The following is a 17,986-nucleotide window of genomic DNA, read 5'->3' on the forward strand; positions in this document are numbered from 1 at the left end:
CGCCGATGTAGTCCACTTCCTGCTTCTCTGCCCTGGTTTCGCCTGATCAGCCGCATCAGCCTTTTATCCGACGAAAGCCACAATGTCACATCAAACGGGCATTCAAGGTAGATGCTTTCTTTCTGATTCACAGCTTTCGGCCTTTACGTGTTTTGTTTTGCTGCGTGTCTGATTGCCCGGCGAGCTTTAAGCGCCTGCAACAATTAATTGCAAGGGGAAGCTAGCGTCACGTTAGCTAGCCACTCCTAGCTAGCTTTGAGCTATCCTGATGTGTGCATATGTGTGTGTGCGTGCCCTGTTTGGACACTTATGACCAGGAAATCTAATCCTGAGTCTCTAATCAGTTTACGAGCGACCTAAAACACGACTACTCATACTTTTTTCACCCTCGCAGTGCTCGAAAAGCCTGTAATTCCCCAGCCTTTTAGCATCAAGCATAAATCCGGTAGTGTTTAGATTTTGAGTAGATTTTGAATGGACAGACGACGCCTTCATTTTGACAAACTGCTGGCCTGATACCTGTCGGTGTTTGCAATAATCCGTGAATGGTACTGGCATTGCTTAAGCCGTGTTGTAATTAAAAGGAAAAAGGGATTTATGCAGGGCGTGACCACTTGTTATACACGATGGCATCGCAGCAAAAATAGAAACAACCCCCGAGGTTAAACTTACAAATCAGGCAACCTTAAAATAGAAGTACAAACGTACTTGTTACTGCTGTGTCCGAATAGTGTTTTTTTTTCTTTTTCTGTTTTATCTTTTAAATATATATATATGTTAAACGTAAAGCTTAATACAGGGGCTCCTCTAAGCTAAACCCTTTTTGTGGTTGTTTGTAGCTCACCAGATTTTGGTGGTGGTGAAAAACAAAAGTGAATCCTAGTAATTCAGGGAATATGACCCAGTTCATTTACTACCATGTATGTGTTGTGTTACATGGAAGACTTTTCTTTAGTGCCTTTCCCACAAAAGTGATTTTAAAAATGTCTAAATAGTTTGTTGGACTTGTGCCATTAAGGTTCCCTTGGGCTTTGTGTTACAGCTATTAAGAAGTTGGTTTGAATCTGAATTATCACCCTTTTTAAATTTATTAAAAGAAAATGTATTTATTGTGACTGGGTTTGAGATCAAAGGTTGAACCAAAATAATAGGACTGACAAGTTTTCTTGATGGCCTGCTCACTCAAAGCCTGTGCAATACGGGATAAAATGCTAACTTTACAAAGGTCTGCAGGTGCTGAATGCTTAATGAGAAGATCATTTTGTGGCCTTTGTCTAATGGCTGACATCAGATGGTTCACAGGCTATTATGAGTCATTAAACCTTTAGGTGTAGACTCATAATCATATGACTCATGATGGCCATGTTAAGATGAGCGTGATGTTGTTGAGCCTGCATTGTTTAAAGGAGGGGAAGAAAACCCTGACCTTATGTCTTTTTTTCTCTCAGCGGGGAATGATGTGAAGGATATCTTTGCCAGTGCGAAGAGCGGGGATCAGTATCGTGCCCTAAAGATCGTCATCAAGGATGGTAAGCAGCGCTCTAGCGTCCTGGAGTTTGTTTACTTCTACCTAAATGTCTGCCAAGGCTGACATTAGCATTTCTTTATAAAGAAACAAAACTCTGCACTGCTGATTTTTTTTTCTCTCTCTCTTTGTCCACATCTGCTCTCCAGAGCAGCTGACTCTAGGTGCCAGCAGGAAAGCATCTAAAAAATGGGACCAGGAATATGATTCTTTAGTGCTACCCCTCCTCGACGATGATGTGCCCTGCTACGTTCTATACCGGCTAGACTCCAATAACAACCAGGGCTACGAGTGGATCTTCCTGGCCTGGTCACCGGACCACTCTGCTGTAAGAAAAAAACCCCAAACTACCCCAGCTTTAATGAATAGCTTTCCATTCTGCATGGCATTTGTCCTTCTCTGCTATGGGTATCAGACGGGTGGGGTTTACCACATCAAGGCAGCCGTTCTTTTATATGCATTCATTATTTCCTAACAGACCTCTTGAAAGCTAAATATGGGTAAATTATGTTTTTCCAAATAGCATGGTGCATAGCCTCAGCCTCTCCTTCTTGACTTAAAATTTACCCTCATTGCTTTTAGGTGGCATATTCCTTTCATGCATTGGTGTTTTGTTGTAATGCAAATGTGTGTGCTTGCAATTTATGCGTTCTTGTCTCGCACAGTGTTATTTAAGTCATTGTTGTTTGGTCTCACTGAAACTTGATGAACCACTTGCAGCCTGGAGTTGCTGTGAACAAGAATAGCCGTAACAAATAACACACAAGTGTGTTTCTGCAGCAGTGAAATGGGGAATGTTGCGAGGAGAAGCGACCGGTGCCCAGATAAAGTGCAATGGAGGATTATTTGTAGCACGGTGGACTTTAGAATCACTTTCTGAAGGAGGAGCTGAGCTCAGCATTCCTGACCTCTAGTATAAAGCACGAGCCTTCAGGTTTAGGCTTGCTTGGAAGTTGCAAAACATTTTTCCAATGCATGCATGCACTCGTTTTTATCATGTGCATTTTCTTTTTCACTTCGTTAGAACTGGAGCTGGATTTACGTAGCCTAAATCACACGTTTGATATTTAAAGGTATCTTGTAAAGTTTTGGTTACCACTAGTGTAACTATGAATTTGAGCAGTTCCCTATTTTTATGACAGGAAATGCAGCAATAAACCAGCAAACACATGAAAGAATGTCTTGACAGAAGCACCGGCTGTAATATGTATTATAATATTTCTCACTTTTTTTAAGGCAAGCAACAATAAAATGTTTTTTTTTCTTTAAAGATAAAGCTCTCATTACCTTATGTCCTGTGTAAAGTTTGCTAAATATTATATTTATTTTTTTTGGATATTCACAACAGGTGCGACACAAAATGTTATATGCTGCTACCAGAGCAACACTGAAGAAGGAGTTTGGAGGCGGGCACATCAAGGATGAGATTTTTGGTACCAGCAAGGTTGGTCAAGTGAAAGGCTTGTTACTCAGTAGTTTAACAGTGCCAAGTTAAATGTCAGTGTTAGTGTTTAGCACCTAATAGGAACTGTGATTACTATATCAGTAACAGTGAGTCAGTGTGTGTTTCTGCATGCCGTGTGATTGGGCTGTTCTTTACCTGCAGGATGATTTGAGCCTCAGTGGTTACAAGAAACATCTGACCTCTCAAGCTGCTCCTTTGCCTCTTACTGCTGCAGAAGAGGAACTGAGGCAGATCAAACTGAATGAGGTAACACACACACACACACACACACACACACACACACACACACACACACACACAGACAAGTGATTTGGATTTTATCACTTGGTCACCGCTTAGAGTTGTCATCATCTTGGAGGAAACGATGTTCTGTGCAGTGCTTGCTGCACACATGCGGTCACTTGTTGACAAGTTCTCTGGCTTGAAGTGTTCTAAAGTGGGTGTGGATTAGGCTTCTCGTTTCTCTTTTGGCATTACGTCATTATCACATTGGAGGCTTCACTGGGAGAAAGCACTGGCTTGCTTTAGCTCAGCGGTATCCCTCCTCATTGCATATCCTGGGTGTGGTAGGTAAATCCAAACCAGTACAGTGTAGGGTATCAATGAAAGCTGGCGCTGAAGCTTTCCAAACAGCGCAAGGTCAGCAGCAATGCAAGTGTGCATATGCTTGCCTGGCAGTATCAGTGCAGTGCAGAGATGCTGATGCATTAGAACAGCAGGATGTTCTAATGCATCGGGAAGAGATAAAGCTATTAGCTGTGTGTATATCCTTAGCTCCACAAAACGTGCTGTTTAGAGTTGTAAACACTGGTTAGCCTAATCAGCAAAGGGACTAAAAGAAGAGCTTTTTGATTGTTCTAATCGAACATTTACATGTTGGGAGCTAAATGCAAATGAGAGGGTTCTGTAGCTCTTAGTATTTGGCAGTGATTGGTCACAAGAGTACAGGTGAGCTGCATCAATGGCTTGTGCCTTTGTTGTGATCAGATAAAGAACTGCTGTAATGTGATACTTGTTGCAGGCAGTGTCGTCAGCAGTGTTTACAGTGCTGATATCAAGGTCTCCGGGGATGTGCCACATAGACTCCAACAGACAAATGAAAATGGGAACATTTGAAGTTTCACTCTTTATACTTCTGGAGAGTATTCCTAGAATTTTGCCGAGAATTTCTTCAGTGTTAAGAAACAACCTGTTTCTAATTGCTGCTCTCCCAGCTCCGCCACATGAACAAGAATTATCTTTCTTACCATATATGGAAGTGCTCTGAGTAGAGTGCAGGCTGTCTCCAAAAGTACGGTCAATTAAAAGCAGCAGAGCAAATGGGAAGTGAGGTTTTTTTTTGCTCTTCCCACTTGCCCAGCTGTTGAAGGAAGATGATATACTGTTAATCTGTACTGCCTAGCTCAAAAAGCCTTTGAAATATTTATTGTTGCTTTGCCTCGGAGACTGCACACTTTTTTCCAAGCAGATGGATAAAAGACCTGCAATCCTTTTTGGTATGCGCGATAGCTACATGGGAGGCTCAATCATGTTTGCATGGCATTTCATTTTGTGGGAACAAGCCTCTAAAAATAGATGCAATCCATCAGTGTAATCCTTCCAGAATTTCCAGTTTTCAGTGCAATTTCTCGGAGGCGCCTTGTCACTTCGATACAAGCACCTCATCTGTAATCATCAGGTCTAGCTCTGAAGATGTGCAAAGCACTTGTAATCCTAAAAAGTTTTTTTTTTTGTGTTCCTTTTTTAACGGTGTGCCCTCACATGATTACACTTATTGAATTATTGTGGCTTATGTTTTGATTTTGAAGACATTTGATGCTTGCTAAGTAATGCTCTGATCAGCCTACTTTAAAGGCTTTGATATCATTTTTCAGTGTTTTTGTCAATTATAGTGTTTTAATGACGATAATGTGACTGTAGAACTCAAAGTGTGTCTTGTTTCTGTGTCTTCGTTTGTGGTGTGTTTAGGTGCAGACTGACATCAGTGTGGACACCAAGCAGCAGACTCTGCAGGGAGTGGCTTTCCCTATTCATAAAGATGCCATCGCAGCACTTGAACGTTTCAGGGACAAGAAAATCAACTACGTACAACTGGTGAGTTATTAGCTGGGGTTATTAGCCTCTACATGGCCAAGTGTCAGCATACCTGTCACAGCACTACATCTGGGCATTTTTACATGCCATGGGATTACAAAGTATTGTAAGGCCAGCCACATACTCCTGGTGTCTGCAGCTTTCTGCATACACGTCTGCAAGGCTGTATCCTGGTCTAAATGACAGTAATTAGCTCAGCACTGACATATTCATATTCAATAATTTGAATGTGCAGTTGGAGTTTTTACCTTGTGTTTGGAAAGATGCAGATTGTTTTGGCGAGGAGACCTTTCTAGTTTGACACAATGAGTTACTCAGTTTGTCCAAAAAGCCTTTGTGTAAATTCTGCTCATTGAAATTCTGTCGGTTTGTGTCACAAGATCAGATGAGTCCAGTACAAAGGAATAATTGTAGCACTGTTGTGGTTGTGCATCAGATTTCCTTTTCATGAGTCTAAAAGCTTAGTTAAAGTGAATTTCTTTCTTTTGTGGGTTCTATTCATCCTTACTAGTTTTACTCCTGGCTGCTGAGGATCACATTAGCATGTAGAGTAAAGGGAGCTGTTTGGTATTTACTGGCACCACCTAGATTTTTCACATTGTCTGGTAACCAAAGCAGGGAGCTTGTAGTTACAGGAGCACTCGGCTTGCTTAAAGGGTAACTTTTTGCTTCTTTTGTCAAAAAAGAAATTAGATGCTGAACAGGAGCTCATTCGGTTGTGCGGCACTGAGCCAACGGAGCTGAAAGATCTCCCAATGAGAATCCCTAAAGATACTCCACGTTACCACTTCTTCCTCTACAAACATTCCCATGAGGGCGACTACTTAGAGTCCACAGGTAAATGATTTCCCACGGGTTATTACGAACAGCAGGAAAAAACAAACAAACACTGTATTTTGTGCAGGTTTCTGTGTTGTTCTGCTCTGAATGGTGCTTCACGTGATTCCAATCTCACTGTCCTTTCCTTCTTTCTTTGTAGTCTTCATTTATTCTATGCCAGGGTACAAGTGTAGCATCAAAGAGAGGATGCTGTATTCCAGCTGCAAAAATCCCTTGGTCGACATGGTGGAAAACAATCTCCAGATTGAGATTGAGAAAAAAGTAAGACACTGTGTTTTGTGGTATACTAGGGCTGTGCGATATGACCAAAATCTCATATCCCGATATAAGAATTCTATCGTCCCGAATCCCGATAACGATATAAATCGCAAAAATTTTCTGTAAATTCTGTGAATCTCGGGCAGCTCGACTTGTGTGAAGTGTTTCCAGCTGCGTGTCATGTATCTGGAGTCGAGTGTTTTAACCGATGCATGAAACTATACAGTTTTAGACATAAGTTGTAACGGCCGCCGTTTTCTTTGTATTTATTACACGGCGTGCTGCAGGGAAAAGCCTGTTCTAACGTTTGAGTCTAAGGTTTATTTTTTAGCACCTGGCGGCTCTTTTTTACTTCTCATCCGTAAATAATCTGCTCTTTCACGTGATTCAGTTTATTCTGAAAAGTCTCAACAGGATCTTGAGCTTTATTGTGAAAGGTTTATGTGGAACATAAACAAGCGGCCCCACGAAGGTGTTGCTGTCGCTGTTGCTAACGACAACGCATAAAAACAGGCGCTTGTCCGTCTGTAGTGTGGTTATATTACATATAAGAGAAAGAGAGAACTTTAAGAAATTAATATAACCACTACAGTGACCATCAAAATGATGAAAAAATATTGCCGTAAACAGTTTATTTTGCGACACCACGAAACAAATGATAGCGTAAAATGAAACGATAGACGTTTTTATATCGTCATCCGATATATATCGTTATATCGAACAGCCCTATGATATACTATAATAATCAAATGTCTTATGTAAAATAAATATCATTTATTTACATAAGAGATTTCCTGATAACAAAAGTATTTGTGTACTGTGTTTCATACAGAGTTTAAAATGGTTTTGGTGGCTGATATGACTGATTACAAATGTAAACCTTATTCTACATGTATTGCTTAAACAAGACTGAAAACCTACAGAGTGTTATTATTGATTCTACAGTAAATCTCCAGGCATTTACAGGAAGGGTGGAGCGCCATGCTTCCAAAGCATATTTTCCTCATAAGGTGTTTTGATGATGGTGGTGAAGGGCACTCTACCCATAATTTACTCCACATTGCATTACACATCATATTGCCAATGCTTTTAATGTATTAATACAGCTTATGTAGGGGAGAGAAGTGTGTCATGATTTATGAGATAAATCGGCATCAATTTGCAAATTCTGAACGTGACAGTCAACAAAAACGTTCAGACATTTTTCATAGTTTTTTTTTTTTTCTCATTTAAATTGAGTTTTTCTCAAAAAATTTTTTTAACACAATTCAGTGGGCTACATACTGAACTGGGAGGAAAGGATGGAGACAAAGCATTAATAATATGGCACTAATATTGATCTGACACCAATACCAGCGTTGGCATTGATACTATCTATATTTGGATCGATTCGAGCACATGCGCTGTATTTTAAACAGCACACATGTCATGGAAAACGCTGCACAGGCTCAGGAACACTTCCAGAATTTACTGTCTGTTCAGCTTAAACATCTGTCATGCAAATAAAAGCCATGTTGTCATCTTAGAACTCATTTGTAGTGACCTTTTCTAATGGGCCTCAAACAGCATGCTCAATGTTGGGCACAGGGGTGAATGTTTTTCCTTTAATCTGTCACACAATGCACCAGTGGTCCAGCTCATCTTTTTAATGCACTTTTTAAATATTTCTGTTTCCCAGTTGGAAATAGAAAACGGAGAAGAACTGACAAGTGATTTCTTGTACGAGGAGGTGCATCCCAAGCAGCACGCACACAAGCAGCGCTTTGCTAAGCCCAAAGGCCCCGCTGGTAAGAAGGGCGGCCGCCGCATCACCCGACCACCGGGGGAGAGAGAGGAGGAAGATTAAACAGACCTCACCGCCCGACCACCACCTCTACCCCGAGCACGGTCCACAGAGGAACATTCCTGCTTTGGGGAGGGGAAGGCAGGAGGGAGGGGAGGTTAATCATTTTCGACACGCTTGTTTAAAATAATAAGACAAAAACCTCAAATTCCCACAGAGTTCACCCACAGACCCAGCTATGCACGCCAAGGACAACTGAGCAATGACACACTTCAGAATGTCCATTTGTAGCTTGCCAAATGGAAGTACATTCATGTAGGTTAGTACATTCATAAAAACCCTTTTACTATAATTCAGAGAGGCCCAAACCAAGTCAAAGATGAGGTTGTTTTTTTTAATTTTCACATCGTTGCCAGCTCTGAGACTTCAAAAATGTTAGTGTAACTAATGTGAACTTGCGCCGATGTGATGAAAAGACCCCATTTTGTGTTCACGTGCTCAAATTCCTAACTTCCATTCCTCCTCGTGTCAATTAATGTTTCTGTGTCTAATGTGTTGATTATTTGTCTCCTACTGTTTGCACAATGAGGTGCTCCAAAGCAGAAAAAAAAAATTCTCAAACTTGTGTCTGATGATTCATTTTATATTGGGGGAAAAAAAAAAAAAAGACTTCTTTTTTGATATAACTGTGGTTTACATGAAAAAAATCATCTGCTGAGATACTTATTTTTCTATGCAAGTGCTGTAAATGTACATATTGTAGCTGTGTGATGCTCTTTGATTAAGAAACAGTCTGGTCTGTTGAGGTAGATGTCCACGTCGGTAAGGATCACAGTGAAAGAACTGGGGCTTCCAGAAATATTACATCCACACATTTCAGATTTCACAAGGAAGGAAGCTTTTCCAGCTTTTCTGGTTCCCATAATGACAGGGAATGCCACGCTACTGGATGGGAAAGGGAATAATATAATTACCTTGATCAAAATGTTGCCACATCCACTGATGTACTGATTAATATTAGGCAAACTACTTCGCTCACCTCATGTTTGAAGGGAATATCCCTTTATGTTCATACAGTGTCATTATAATAGAAAAATCATGTTTGGTCTTATGTTTTCTTATAATTCTTTTAAAGAAGAAAAATAAAATATTTAAATCACTTTCTTTCACTTCTTTAATTGTTCGTAATAAATACATTTAACACTGGGAAGAACAACCAATCAGCATTCTGAAAGAGTTCGGCCATTAGATTTGTTTAAAGGCCGCACAGAAATGTATTCAGCAGTATTTTTACAGCAATTACACACGTAAGCTACATGCCTTTAAAAAAACAAAACAGTGCAGTAATTCTTCTGTCAGTCTGCAGTTTGAAGCAAGCTCACAATTCCCACGATGCTTTGCTTCACGCCTTTCTATCAAGATCCAGTGCAATGTTTTTGACGACTCCGTGAATCTCCGCGTAAACCTGTTCAGACACACAACAATCATGACTACATCATGAAGTTAGCATATATATATATATATATATATATCGTAGCAACAATATGACATTTTCCTTTAGTTCAACAAGACAAGAGTGCAGCCTCCGTTCTCTTACTGCCTGCATTTGCTCCCTAAATCCCCTAAATAATATGTTTGTTATTACATAGACTCCCCATACACTTTATTAGGTACACCTTGCTATATCAAGTTGGGCCCCTTTTGCCTTTAGAACTGCTTTAATTCGTTGCAGCACAGATTGAACACAGTGTTGGAAAATTCCTCAGAGATTTTGGTTAATATAGCGTCACACAGATTTGTCAGGATGTGGCAGAAAGGTACATTTGCATCATGCATTCATGATGCAAATGTCCCTTTCTATCACGTCCCAAACATGCTCTATTAAGGCTAAGATCTGGTGACTGTGGAGGCCATTCAATTACAGTGAACTCGTCATGTTCAGGAAACCAGTTTGAGACGATCTGAGCTTTGTGACATGGTGTGTTACCTTCCTGGAAGCAGTCATAAAAACGTCGGTTTACTGTGGTCACGGTCAACAACAACACTCAGGTGGGCTGTGGTGGTTAAGAAACGCTCAGTTTGTATTAAGGGGTCCAAAGTGTGATAAGACAATGTCCCCCACACCATGACACCAGCAGCAGCCTGAGGTTTTGGTACATTGCTGGACTTTCATGCTGTTTTTGCCAAATTCTGATCCTATCATCTAAATGTCATAGAAGAAATCAAGACTTATTGGCCTGGGCAATGTTTTTCCAATGTTCTGTTGTCTGAGTGAACTGTGGCCTCGGCTTTCTGCTGCTCATCCCATCTGCTTTAAGGTTCAACATGTTGTGCATTCAGAGATGCTCTGCTGCATACCTTGTTAAGATAACAAGTACTGTTGACTTCCTATCAGCTTTAAACGGTCTGCCCATTTTCCTTTGATCTCTGGCATTTTCACCCTCAAAACTGCCACTCACTGGATATGGTTATGTGCTATTTACACAGCATCAAATCGCAACAAAAGTCACCTCGAGGTGCTTAAATGACCACAGCCACGCCTATACAGCAGTCAGTTGCTGCTATGTGATTGGCTGTTTAGATATTAGTGTTAATAAGCAGTTAAACAGGTGAATGTATTTTTGCTAATAAATGCCATTAAAAAAAAAACCCAAACAATGACCCGACTCAGTTATTAATGATCCTCTTTTCAAAAACTAAAAAAAAAAAAAAAAAATCCCTTTGTGGGATTTCTTCATTCAGCCTGGTCCAGCAGAGGCACATAACACAGGCAAACAGCTCAAGGTGAAAAGCTGTGCAGATGCCAACACAGTAGCTTGACCTATACATTAAATCTGCTGGGATCGTTCCTGTACCTGTCTGATGACAGGCCGTCTGTTTTTCCTCTCATGGAGGCAGTTGCATGCCAAGGAGTAAATACTCTCCACCTGGCTCAGCTCCCAGGCTTTCATCTTTTTGTCCACAAAATCCTCCAGAGTCAGCTCCTCATCTTCATCATCTATGTCATACCTCATCTCCATCTAGGAAATGAAGTAGGGAACGAACACACACACACACACACACACACACACACACACACACACACACACACACACACACACACACACACACACACACACACACACACACACACACACACACACACACACACACACACACACACACACACACACACACACAGTGATGTAACAATCATCTTCTGCAAGCATGTTCCATAGATGCTGACTTGTATATTAAACATCAAATGCAGTATCAGCACATGATGAGCACAGATGAAACTTTTAAAGGTGGAAGATTTGAACTTTTTTGTTTAAATCAATAACAAATTGACTATTAACCGATAATGTTCCCTGACTTATTAAAGGCAAAGCCTTTAATAAGCTGGAAGCACAAAGTGTAGCTTGGCAGGTAACACGATGAAAGCCTCTTTTGTGTAACTTACCAAGAACTGTGGCTCCCGGTTTTCATCAACTGGCGGGAGTCCAGACAATATTTCTAACAACACCTGTAGATGGCAGAGAGACGGGGTTAATCGCACGGCTCTGGGCAACAGGAAAACTTACATGTGGCGGCGGGTAACATCGCCAACACTGCAGTATTCCCACAGCATGTAGGAATGCATATGCTTCGTGGCAAGGTCAGAGATTCTACTAAAGTACTGATCCCGGAAATCACCTAATGATCACCTATGTTTGACAATTATAGCTACTGATACGTATCGCTGTGTCCCACAGCAGATTTGGGATAATGACAGATGATAAACAATATAGAGCTCTTATTTCACAAATACTGAAAAAAGTATACTGCAACGCTTGTGTCCTGCAGTTATATATGTGTCAGTAGTTTGGGAGAACCTTGGAGTCAAGGAAAGTGCTGAGTATTGCTCTACATTTTACATTACAGCTGCAGTTTCTCCAGCCCTACCTGTGTGTATCAGTGTGTGTGTGTGTGTGTGTGTGTGTGTGTGTGTGTGTGTGTGTGTGTGTGTGTGTGCGCGTCTGAAGAAAGCCTACCACTCCAAAACTGAAGACATCAGATTTTGGTGTGATCTCTCCTCTTAGCGCCTCCGGTGCCATGTACGCACGGGTACCCACGATCCTCTCAGTCATCATGGTCGTCGAGGTTCGCTTGGCCGATGCTCTCGTCAGACCAAAGTCTGAGATTTTGGCCACAAAGTGTTCATCTAACAGGATGTTCGCACTAACAGGGAAGAAATACCAGAGTGAGCAACAAAACATCCAGTCATGTGTCATGTATATTTCTACATTTAGGGAAATGTGATTTTACTGGCTTCCTTGCCAAGAGTTAAATTAAAACATCAATACCTCTTGCATGATTTTGCTTATGAGCCTCTATAAAACTCACTAAATTACCAAACTGTACCTTTCGTGCCCAAACTGTACTGTTGCATTACTAATGAACCTGTTCGTGATCTTCATGTTAACTTAAACTACTAGCTACTAGTGGTGTCATCAGATTAAACAAAAATAAAATAAATCTAGGTGTGGCATCAGTTTTTTCATGTGCCTCTGAACAGGGACATAAATACAAGTGTAAATGAAACCTTTTTCTACTTTTAATTTAGTTTAATTTTGTCATATGATCTGCAGAGAACCATATGGGAAAGCTTTTTCTACATCCCCAAAGTCTTTTTTTGGTTCTTTGTCTAAAACAGTAATGTGATGTAATTTGCATAGTGTTCCATAAAGGTACGGGACATCAAAAACAGGATATTTTCTCTCTTCTTTGTAGGATATCTCTAAACCAATAACGATGAAAGCTTTCGCACTATGAACCTTTTAACATCTCTGTGGACGTGATGGTTGGAGTGCAGATACTCCAAACCTTTGGCTGTCCCTTCTGCTATCAAGCACCTGTGGTGCCAGGAAAGTGGAGGACTTCCTTCCTAAATAAACAAAAAAAAAAGCATGTAATTAAATCCCTTTATGAATGCACGGGGACTGAAAAGCAGACTGTTTGTGTAGAAGAGTAAATAATGCTTACAAAGCAAGCCAGTCGGTCTAATAACGATCCATTGGCCATGAAAGCGTACACTAAACATAGGTGCTGTTCGTCACAGGAAAATCCAACCATGTCAACCAAGTTCTCGTGTTTCAACCTGTGGAACAAATGCTGTTATTAAACCATACCTGCATTTGTAAATACATGTATGTTAAATATGCTTCTTCACCTTCTTCCTGAGGGAAACTTACACTTTCAGAGTCTGGATCTCTTGGTTGAACTGATCTTGCAACTTGTCCAGTGGTATGTCATCCACCTAAATAATACAATATCTCAGATGCAATTAACAGCAGTACACAGAGGCATGTGGTTCTGTTAAAAAATATTTTCACTTACTGGATTGAGTTTTTTCACTGCAACTGGTTTGTCATTCAGGAGACCTTTGTATACCGTCCCAAAGCCTCCCTCTCCAATTCGGCTGCCACCAGCTGACGTGGACCGGTCATCAAAGTTGCCTGTGATCCTCATCAGGTCACTATATAAGAAACTGGAGAAGCCTAAGGAGGGAGACACAGTAAACTGCCTCATTAACTTCTCTGATCAAGAGCCCGACGCTGCCACCTGCTGTCGATTACATAAAATTACATCTTTATGAAGAAGCGGCATCGAAATCAAAAGATCATCTTTGTTGACTACACTACACCACTATAGAGCAGCTTAGTTTACAGTGCTCTAATATAATCAAGTAGATTTACTGCACTACTTTAGTACTGCAGTGGCAGATTCACATGGTGCTGAGAAAGATATGACATTTTAATTCACTGAAACCAGACTTTTCAGCAGATAATGAAAGATGAACATTATCTACTTAAAACATCGCATGAATATGACTCATAAATGACTGTGTTAATAAATGTCAGACGTTCAGTGTCACATGTTCAATCAAGATATGAACGTAAAATTAATACATAATCAAAAAGTGAAAGACCTGTGTGTATTGGTTCGGTGTTCTCCTGTGGCATTCGAAGCTGCAGCACAGTGGTGACGGGCTGCTGCTGCACATCTCTCTCTTCCAGCACTCTGGTTGAAGCAGTGCTTTGGGTTTGTGTCTCCAGTGGACTGGACTCTTCAATTGTGTGAGGACAAAAACAAAAAATGATCAGAATAAATGATTGGGTTTTACATCCTGTATCAATGCGGTTTGACTGTTTCTCCTCATGCTCCAGGCATCACACCTTTAATATAACATAACAGATGTTTACTCATCCTCTACCCAAAAAGTGCAGAAGTTTTTTGCTACATCTCTTATTGCAATTTCACAACTCGTGGTTAACATCTTATTTTCTTACAATAATTTTTTTTAAAAAGAGGGCGATACTGGGAAAAAGATCTGGGGTAAGTTAAGATTCAACAGGTTTATTCTACCTGTTGCGTGTGGTTATTATTTAATGGCTTTTAAAAGTCATACCAGGTAGCAGAACACTGGCAGCAGCCAGTAACTCGTGACTCTTCAAAATGTCCACAAGTTCACCCACTGTGCTGTTGGTGGTCCCCCAGTCATTGAGCAGCTCCACTGTGGGACTGCGACCCTGTGCAACAAGACCTTCAAATCTCCTTCAAAGACAGCGGCACAAATTCAGTAAACAATAAATAAACAATCAGCGTGATTTCATTCAATGAAAAACAAGCACGTCAGAAAGTTTGCCCGCATCTTACCTGACATGAAGCTGGGAATACCTCGGCTCCCCGCTCGGTTTCTGTATATCTACAAGAACTTCTTTCCACCTGTCCTGAGGATCCAAAAAATCGGACAATTTGCGACGTAAACGAAAACCGATGTTGCGAATATAAGTAGCGGAAGTTACTGGATTATCCATTCTGCGGGGAGCTTGTGACCAAACCTGAGATTGGGTTTTATCTAACAGTCATGTTGTCATGATCTTAGACCTGAAGACGTTAATTATACTCCATCGAGTGGATTCTTTAACCCAGAAAAATCGCAAACAGTTAGGTTTTGCTCACATACCTAAAAGAAAAAGTGCTTTCCGATATTGAGCAACTTCCCCAAACGTAAACAGCAGGGCTGTCCTACAAAAGGTCTCCACCTACAAAGCGGAAACGCAAAGATTGAGTGCTATGGTATAATACAGTCTGTGCTGGATGTTCTTACCTGTAAGCGGGCACAACAAACTAACAATAAACCTGCGTGTGGTTATTCATATAATTATCTTTTTGATAACACAAGAGCAGAAAGGGAGACAGCTGTCGTGTGATGGTGGTTTGGAGATTTACAGTGTCACAGTGCCCTCTAGTGGATAATGAAAATAAAACAAATCTTCCATTCGTGGGTGCACACTGACGGTATCCGGCAAGAACACCCTGAGTTTGAGTCCACCACTCGGCTGGGCCTGTCATGTGATCAGTTTGCATGGTGTCTGCGTGGGTGCTCTGCCTTCAAAAGACATGTAGTTAGTGGTGCCCGTTGGTGTGAATGGTTGCCTGTTTTGCTGTGTTAGTCCTGCGTCAGGTTGGCGAGCTGTCCAGAGTGTAAACTGTCTCTCACCCAAACGATATCTGGGATAGACGGAAGAGGATGGATGGAATGAATAACCGAGAGACCTTAGAACTGTGATTGAATTCATAATAACTGCTGCGTATGTCAAATATTAGAATACTTGTATGCATATAATTTAAATGCACAAAAACAGAAGAAAATAGTTCCCTTAACATCTTCTCAATCTCCATCTTCATCTTCTCTTATTGAACTCTAGGTTTCACGCACGCATTCATTTGGAAATGTGATCAAATAACTATATAAGTAAGTATTAGGAAAAAAACAAACATCTTTCTTGTACCCATTTGTGTATTTTAACACTCAACTGGACATTTTTGAACTCCTATGTTGCTACATCAACACACAATATAAACCAAAGGGTGCCATTTTTGCAGGATGTTAGGTATCGATCAGCCTATCCATCACCCATAAGGCACAATTTTTTTTCACTGGTGTTTAAATCCCACTCACAGTCCAGCATAGAACCCCACTCCCCAAATAAACTCCCCAAATGTGTTGCAGGAAAAAAAACTTCTTTAACAGATTTTTTTTTTTCTTGGAAACTTTAAAACCACATCAAGGAGGTGACCTCGATCGAGCCATCTCATGTCAAACCAATTTGGCAAACAGCTGGAGGCATTTGGTCTAAACTGCTTGGAGTACCTTTTTTTGTTTCTGTGTTACAAAAAAGCTGGATCTGTTTATGGTGTGTGTTATTTGCTATTTGCACTGTATTTGATGAACTGTGATCAGTTCCATGTGCAAATGGAAGGCCTAGCTGTATTACTGGATGGGATGGATTACTGGGTGGATTTGTGATGAAGTGCAAGATGCGTGTGTGTGAGACATAAATTTCAGAGAAAAAACCCACACACAAGATTAAAACTTATTTTTGCATCAGAAAAGTCTTACAATAACATGTTTTGAATGCTAATACAAACAAGTGAAATTAAAATCCATTTGATATTTATTGAGCTATTAACATCAGCTCAAACCATCAAACAAACCACCCACAGAGACCTGCTGCACTGTGCACACACCAAACTGCATCAAAGCAAAAGTTAAATTCAGGTTTGCTTGAGTTTTGATCTCATTTGATATTAAACTTTCAGTCATGAATGGGACACAATTCTCACTCCTTTGAATGTTTGTTCTTACATAATATATATATATGTGTGTGTATATATATATATATATATGTAAGTAGCACGGAGGGAGGTTAGCCAACTAACGGAGTTGCAGAAAGGTGCGACAAATAAGGTGCCTAAGAAATACAGCAAGCTGTCCATACCTGAGGCCTTGGAAACTGCCAAGCAAAGACTCACAGCCTTGGCCAGCCGCTTGAGGAGGTACACCAGAGAGATCGAAGGCAGGAGAATAAACCAGCTGTTCTCCACAGAACCAGCAAAGGTGTACTCTCAGTGGCAAGGGAACAATAAGAGAACAGCACCACCAAGGCTGGAGACGGAGCAATACTGGAAGAGCATATGGGAGAAGGACGCAACCCATAACGGCAATGCTCAGTGGCTAGTGGATCTGAGGGCTGACCACAGCGACCTCCCTGAACAGGGTCCAGTAACCATCACAGTGGCAGATATCCAAGAAAGGGTCTCCAGTATGAAGAGTTGGACAGCACCAGGGCCCGACATGGTTCACGCCTACTGGCTAAAGAAGCTGACTGCACTCCACGAGCGTCTGGCAGCACAAATGAACCAGCTGCTAGTTAACGAGAGACACCCGGAATGGCTAACTGAAGGCCGGATGGTCCTGATCCCCAAGGACCCCAAGAAGGGACCGGTCCCCTCCAACTACCGACCACTAACCTGCCTCAGTACTACATGGAAGCTCCTGTCAGGCATCATATCGGCTAAGATGAACAGGCACATGGGTCAATACATGAGCGGGACACAGAAAGGAATTGGCAAGAATACCAGAGGCGCAAAACACCAGCTACTGGTAGACAGAACAATCAGCCGAGACTGCAAGACCAGACTGACCAACCTGTGCACTGCCTGGATTGATTACAAGAAGGCCTATGACTCAATGCCCCACAGCTGGATACTGGAATGCCTAGAATTGTACAAGATCATTGGAACCCTAAGAGCCTTCATCAGGAACTCAATGGGGATGTGGCGTACAACACTAGAGGCCAACTCCAAGCCCATAGCACAAGTCACCATCAAGTGCGGGATCTACCAAGGAGATGCTCTGTCCCCACTGCTGTTCTGCATAGGCCTGAACCCCCTCAGTGAGATCATTAACAAGACTGGCTACGGATACCGACTACGGAACGGAGCAATTGTCAGCCACCTCCTGTACATGGATGACATCAAGCTGTATGCCAAGAGTGAACGAGACATCGATTCACTGATCCACACTACCAGGCTATACAGCAATGACATTGGAATGTCGTTCGGACTGGAGAAGTGTAGTCGGATGGTAACAAAGAGAGGGAAGGTAGTCAGAACTGAGGGGATTGAACTACCAGAAGGACACATTGCAGAC

At 41.3% G+C, this 17,986-nt stretch overlaps 2 protein-coding genes across 3 annotated transcripts; one reads left to right on the forward strand and one right to left on the reverse strand.

Annotated features, from left to right (window-relative positions):
- twf1a (twinfilin actin-binding protein 1a) lies at positions 1 to 9,124 on the forward strand. Its single transcript, XM_026175377.1, has 9 exons — positions 1 to 107; positions 1,449 to 1,529; positions 1,675 to 1,853; positions 2,874 to 2,969; positions 3,132 to 3,236; positions 4,959 to 5,084; positions 5,771 to 5,921; positions 6,064 to 6,185; positions 7,861 to 9,124. The coding sequence occupies exons 1-9, from the start codon at positions 83 to 85 to the stop codon at positions 8,026 to 8,028; spliced, it is 1,053 nt and encodes a 350-aa protein (XP_026031162.1). The 5' UTR covers positions 1 to 82; the 3' UTR covers positions 8,029 to 9,124.
- irak4 (interleukin-1 receptor-associated kinase 4) lies at positions 9,122 to 15,076 on the reverse strand. 2 transcript variants are annotated; one of them, XM_026175374.1, is made up of 11 exons: positions 14,644 to 15,075; positions 14,396 to 14,541; positions 13,916 to 14,053; positions 13,324 to 13,484; positions 13,179 to 13,243; positions 12,970 to 13,084; positions 12,762 to 12,871; positions 11,979 to 12,165; positions 11,408 to 11,470; positions 10,821 to 10,985; positions 9,122 to 9,430 (listed from the first exon to the last, which is right to left on the reverse strand). In XM_026175374.1, the coding sequence occupies exons 1-11, from the start codon at positions 14,802 to 14,804 to the stop codon at positions 9,368 to 9,370; spliced, it is 1,374 nt and encodes a 457-aa protein (XP_026031159.1). In that variant the 5' UTR covers positions 14,805 to 15,075; the 3' UTR covers positions 9,122 to 9,367. The 2 variants fall into 2 exon arrangements, with proteins under 2 accessions (XP_026031159.1, XP_026031160.1); XM_026175375.1 differs by lacking the exon at positions 9,122 to 9,430 and having other exon boundaries at positions 10,682 to 10,985; positions 14,644 to 15,076.
- Between the last annotated feature and the right edge of the window lie 2,910 nt (positions 15,077 to 17,986).

Source organism: Astatotilapia calliptera, chromosome 7, assembly GCF_900246225.1.
Source record: "Astatotilapia calliptera chromosome 7, fAstCal1.2, whole genome shotgun sequence".
Lineage (NCBI taxonomy): Eukaryota > Metazoa > Chordata > Actinopteri > Cichliformes > Cichlidae > Astatotilapia > Astatotilapia calliptera.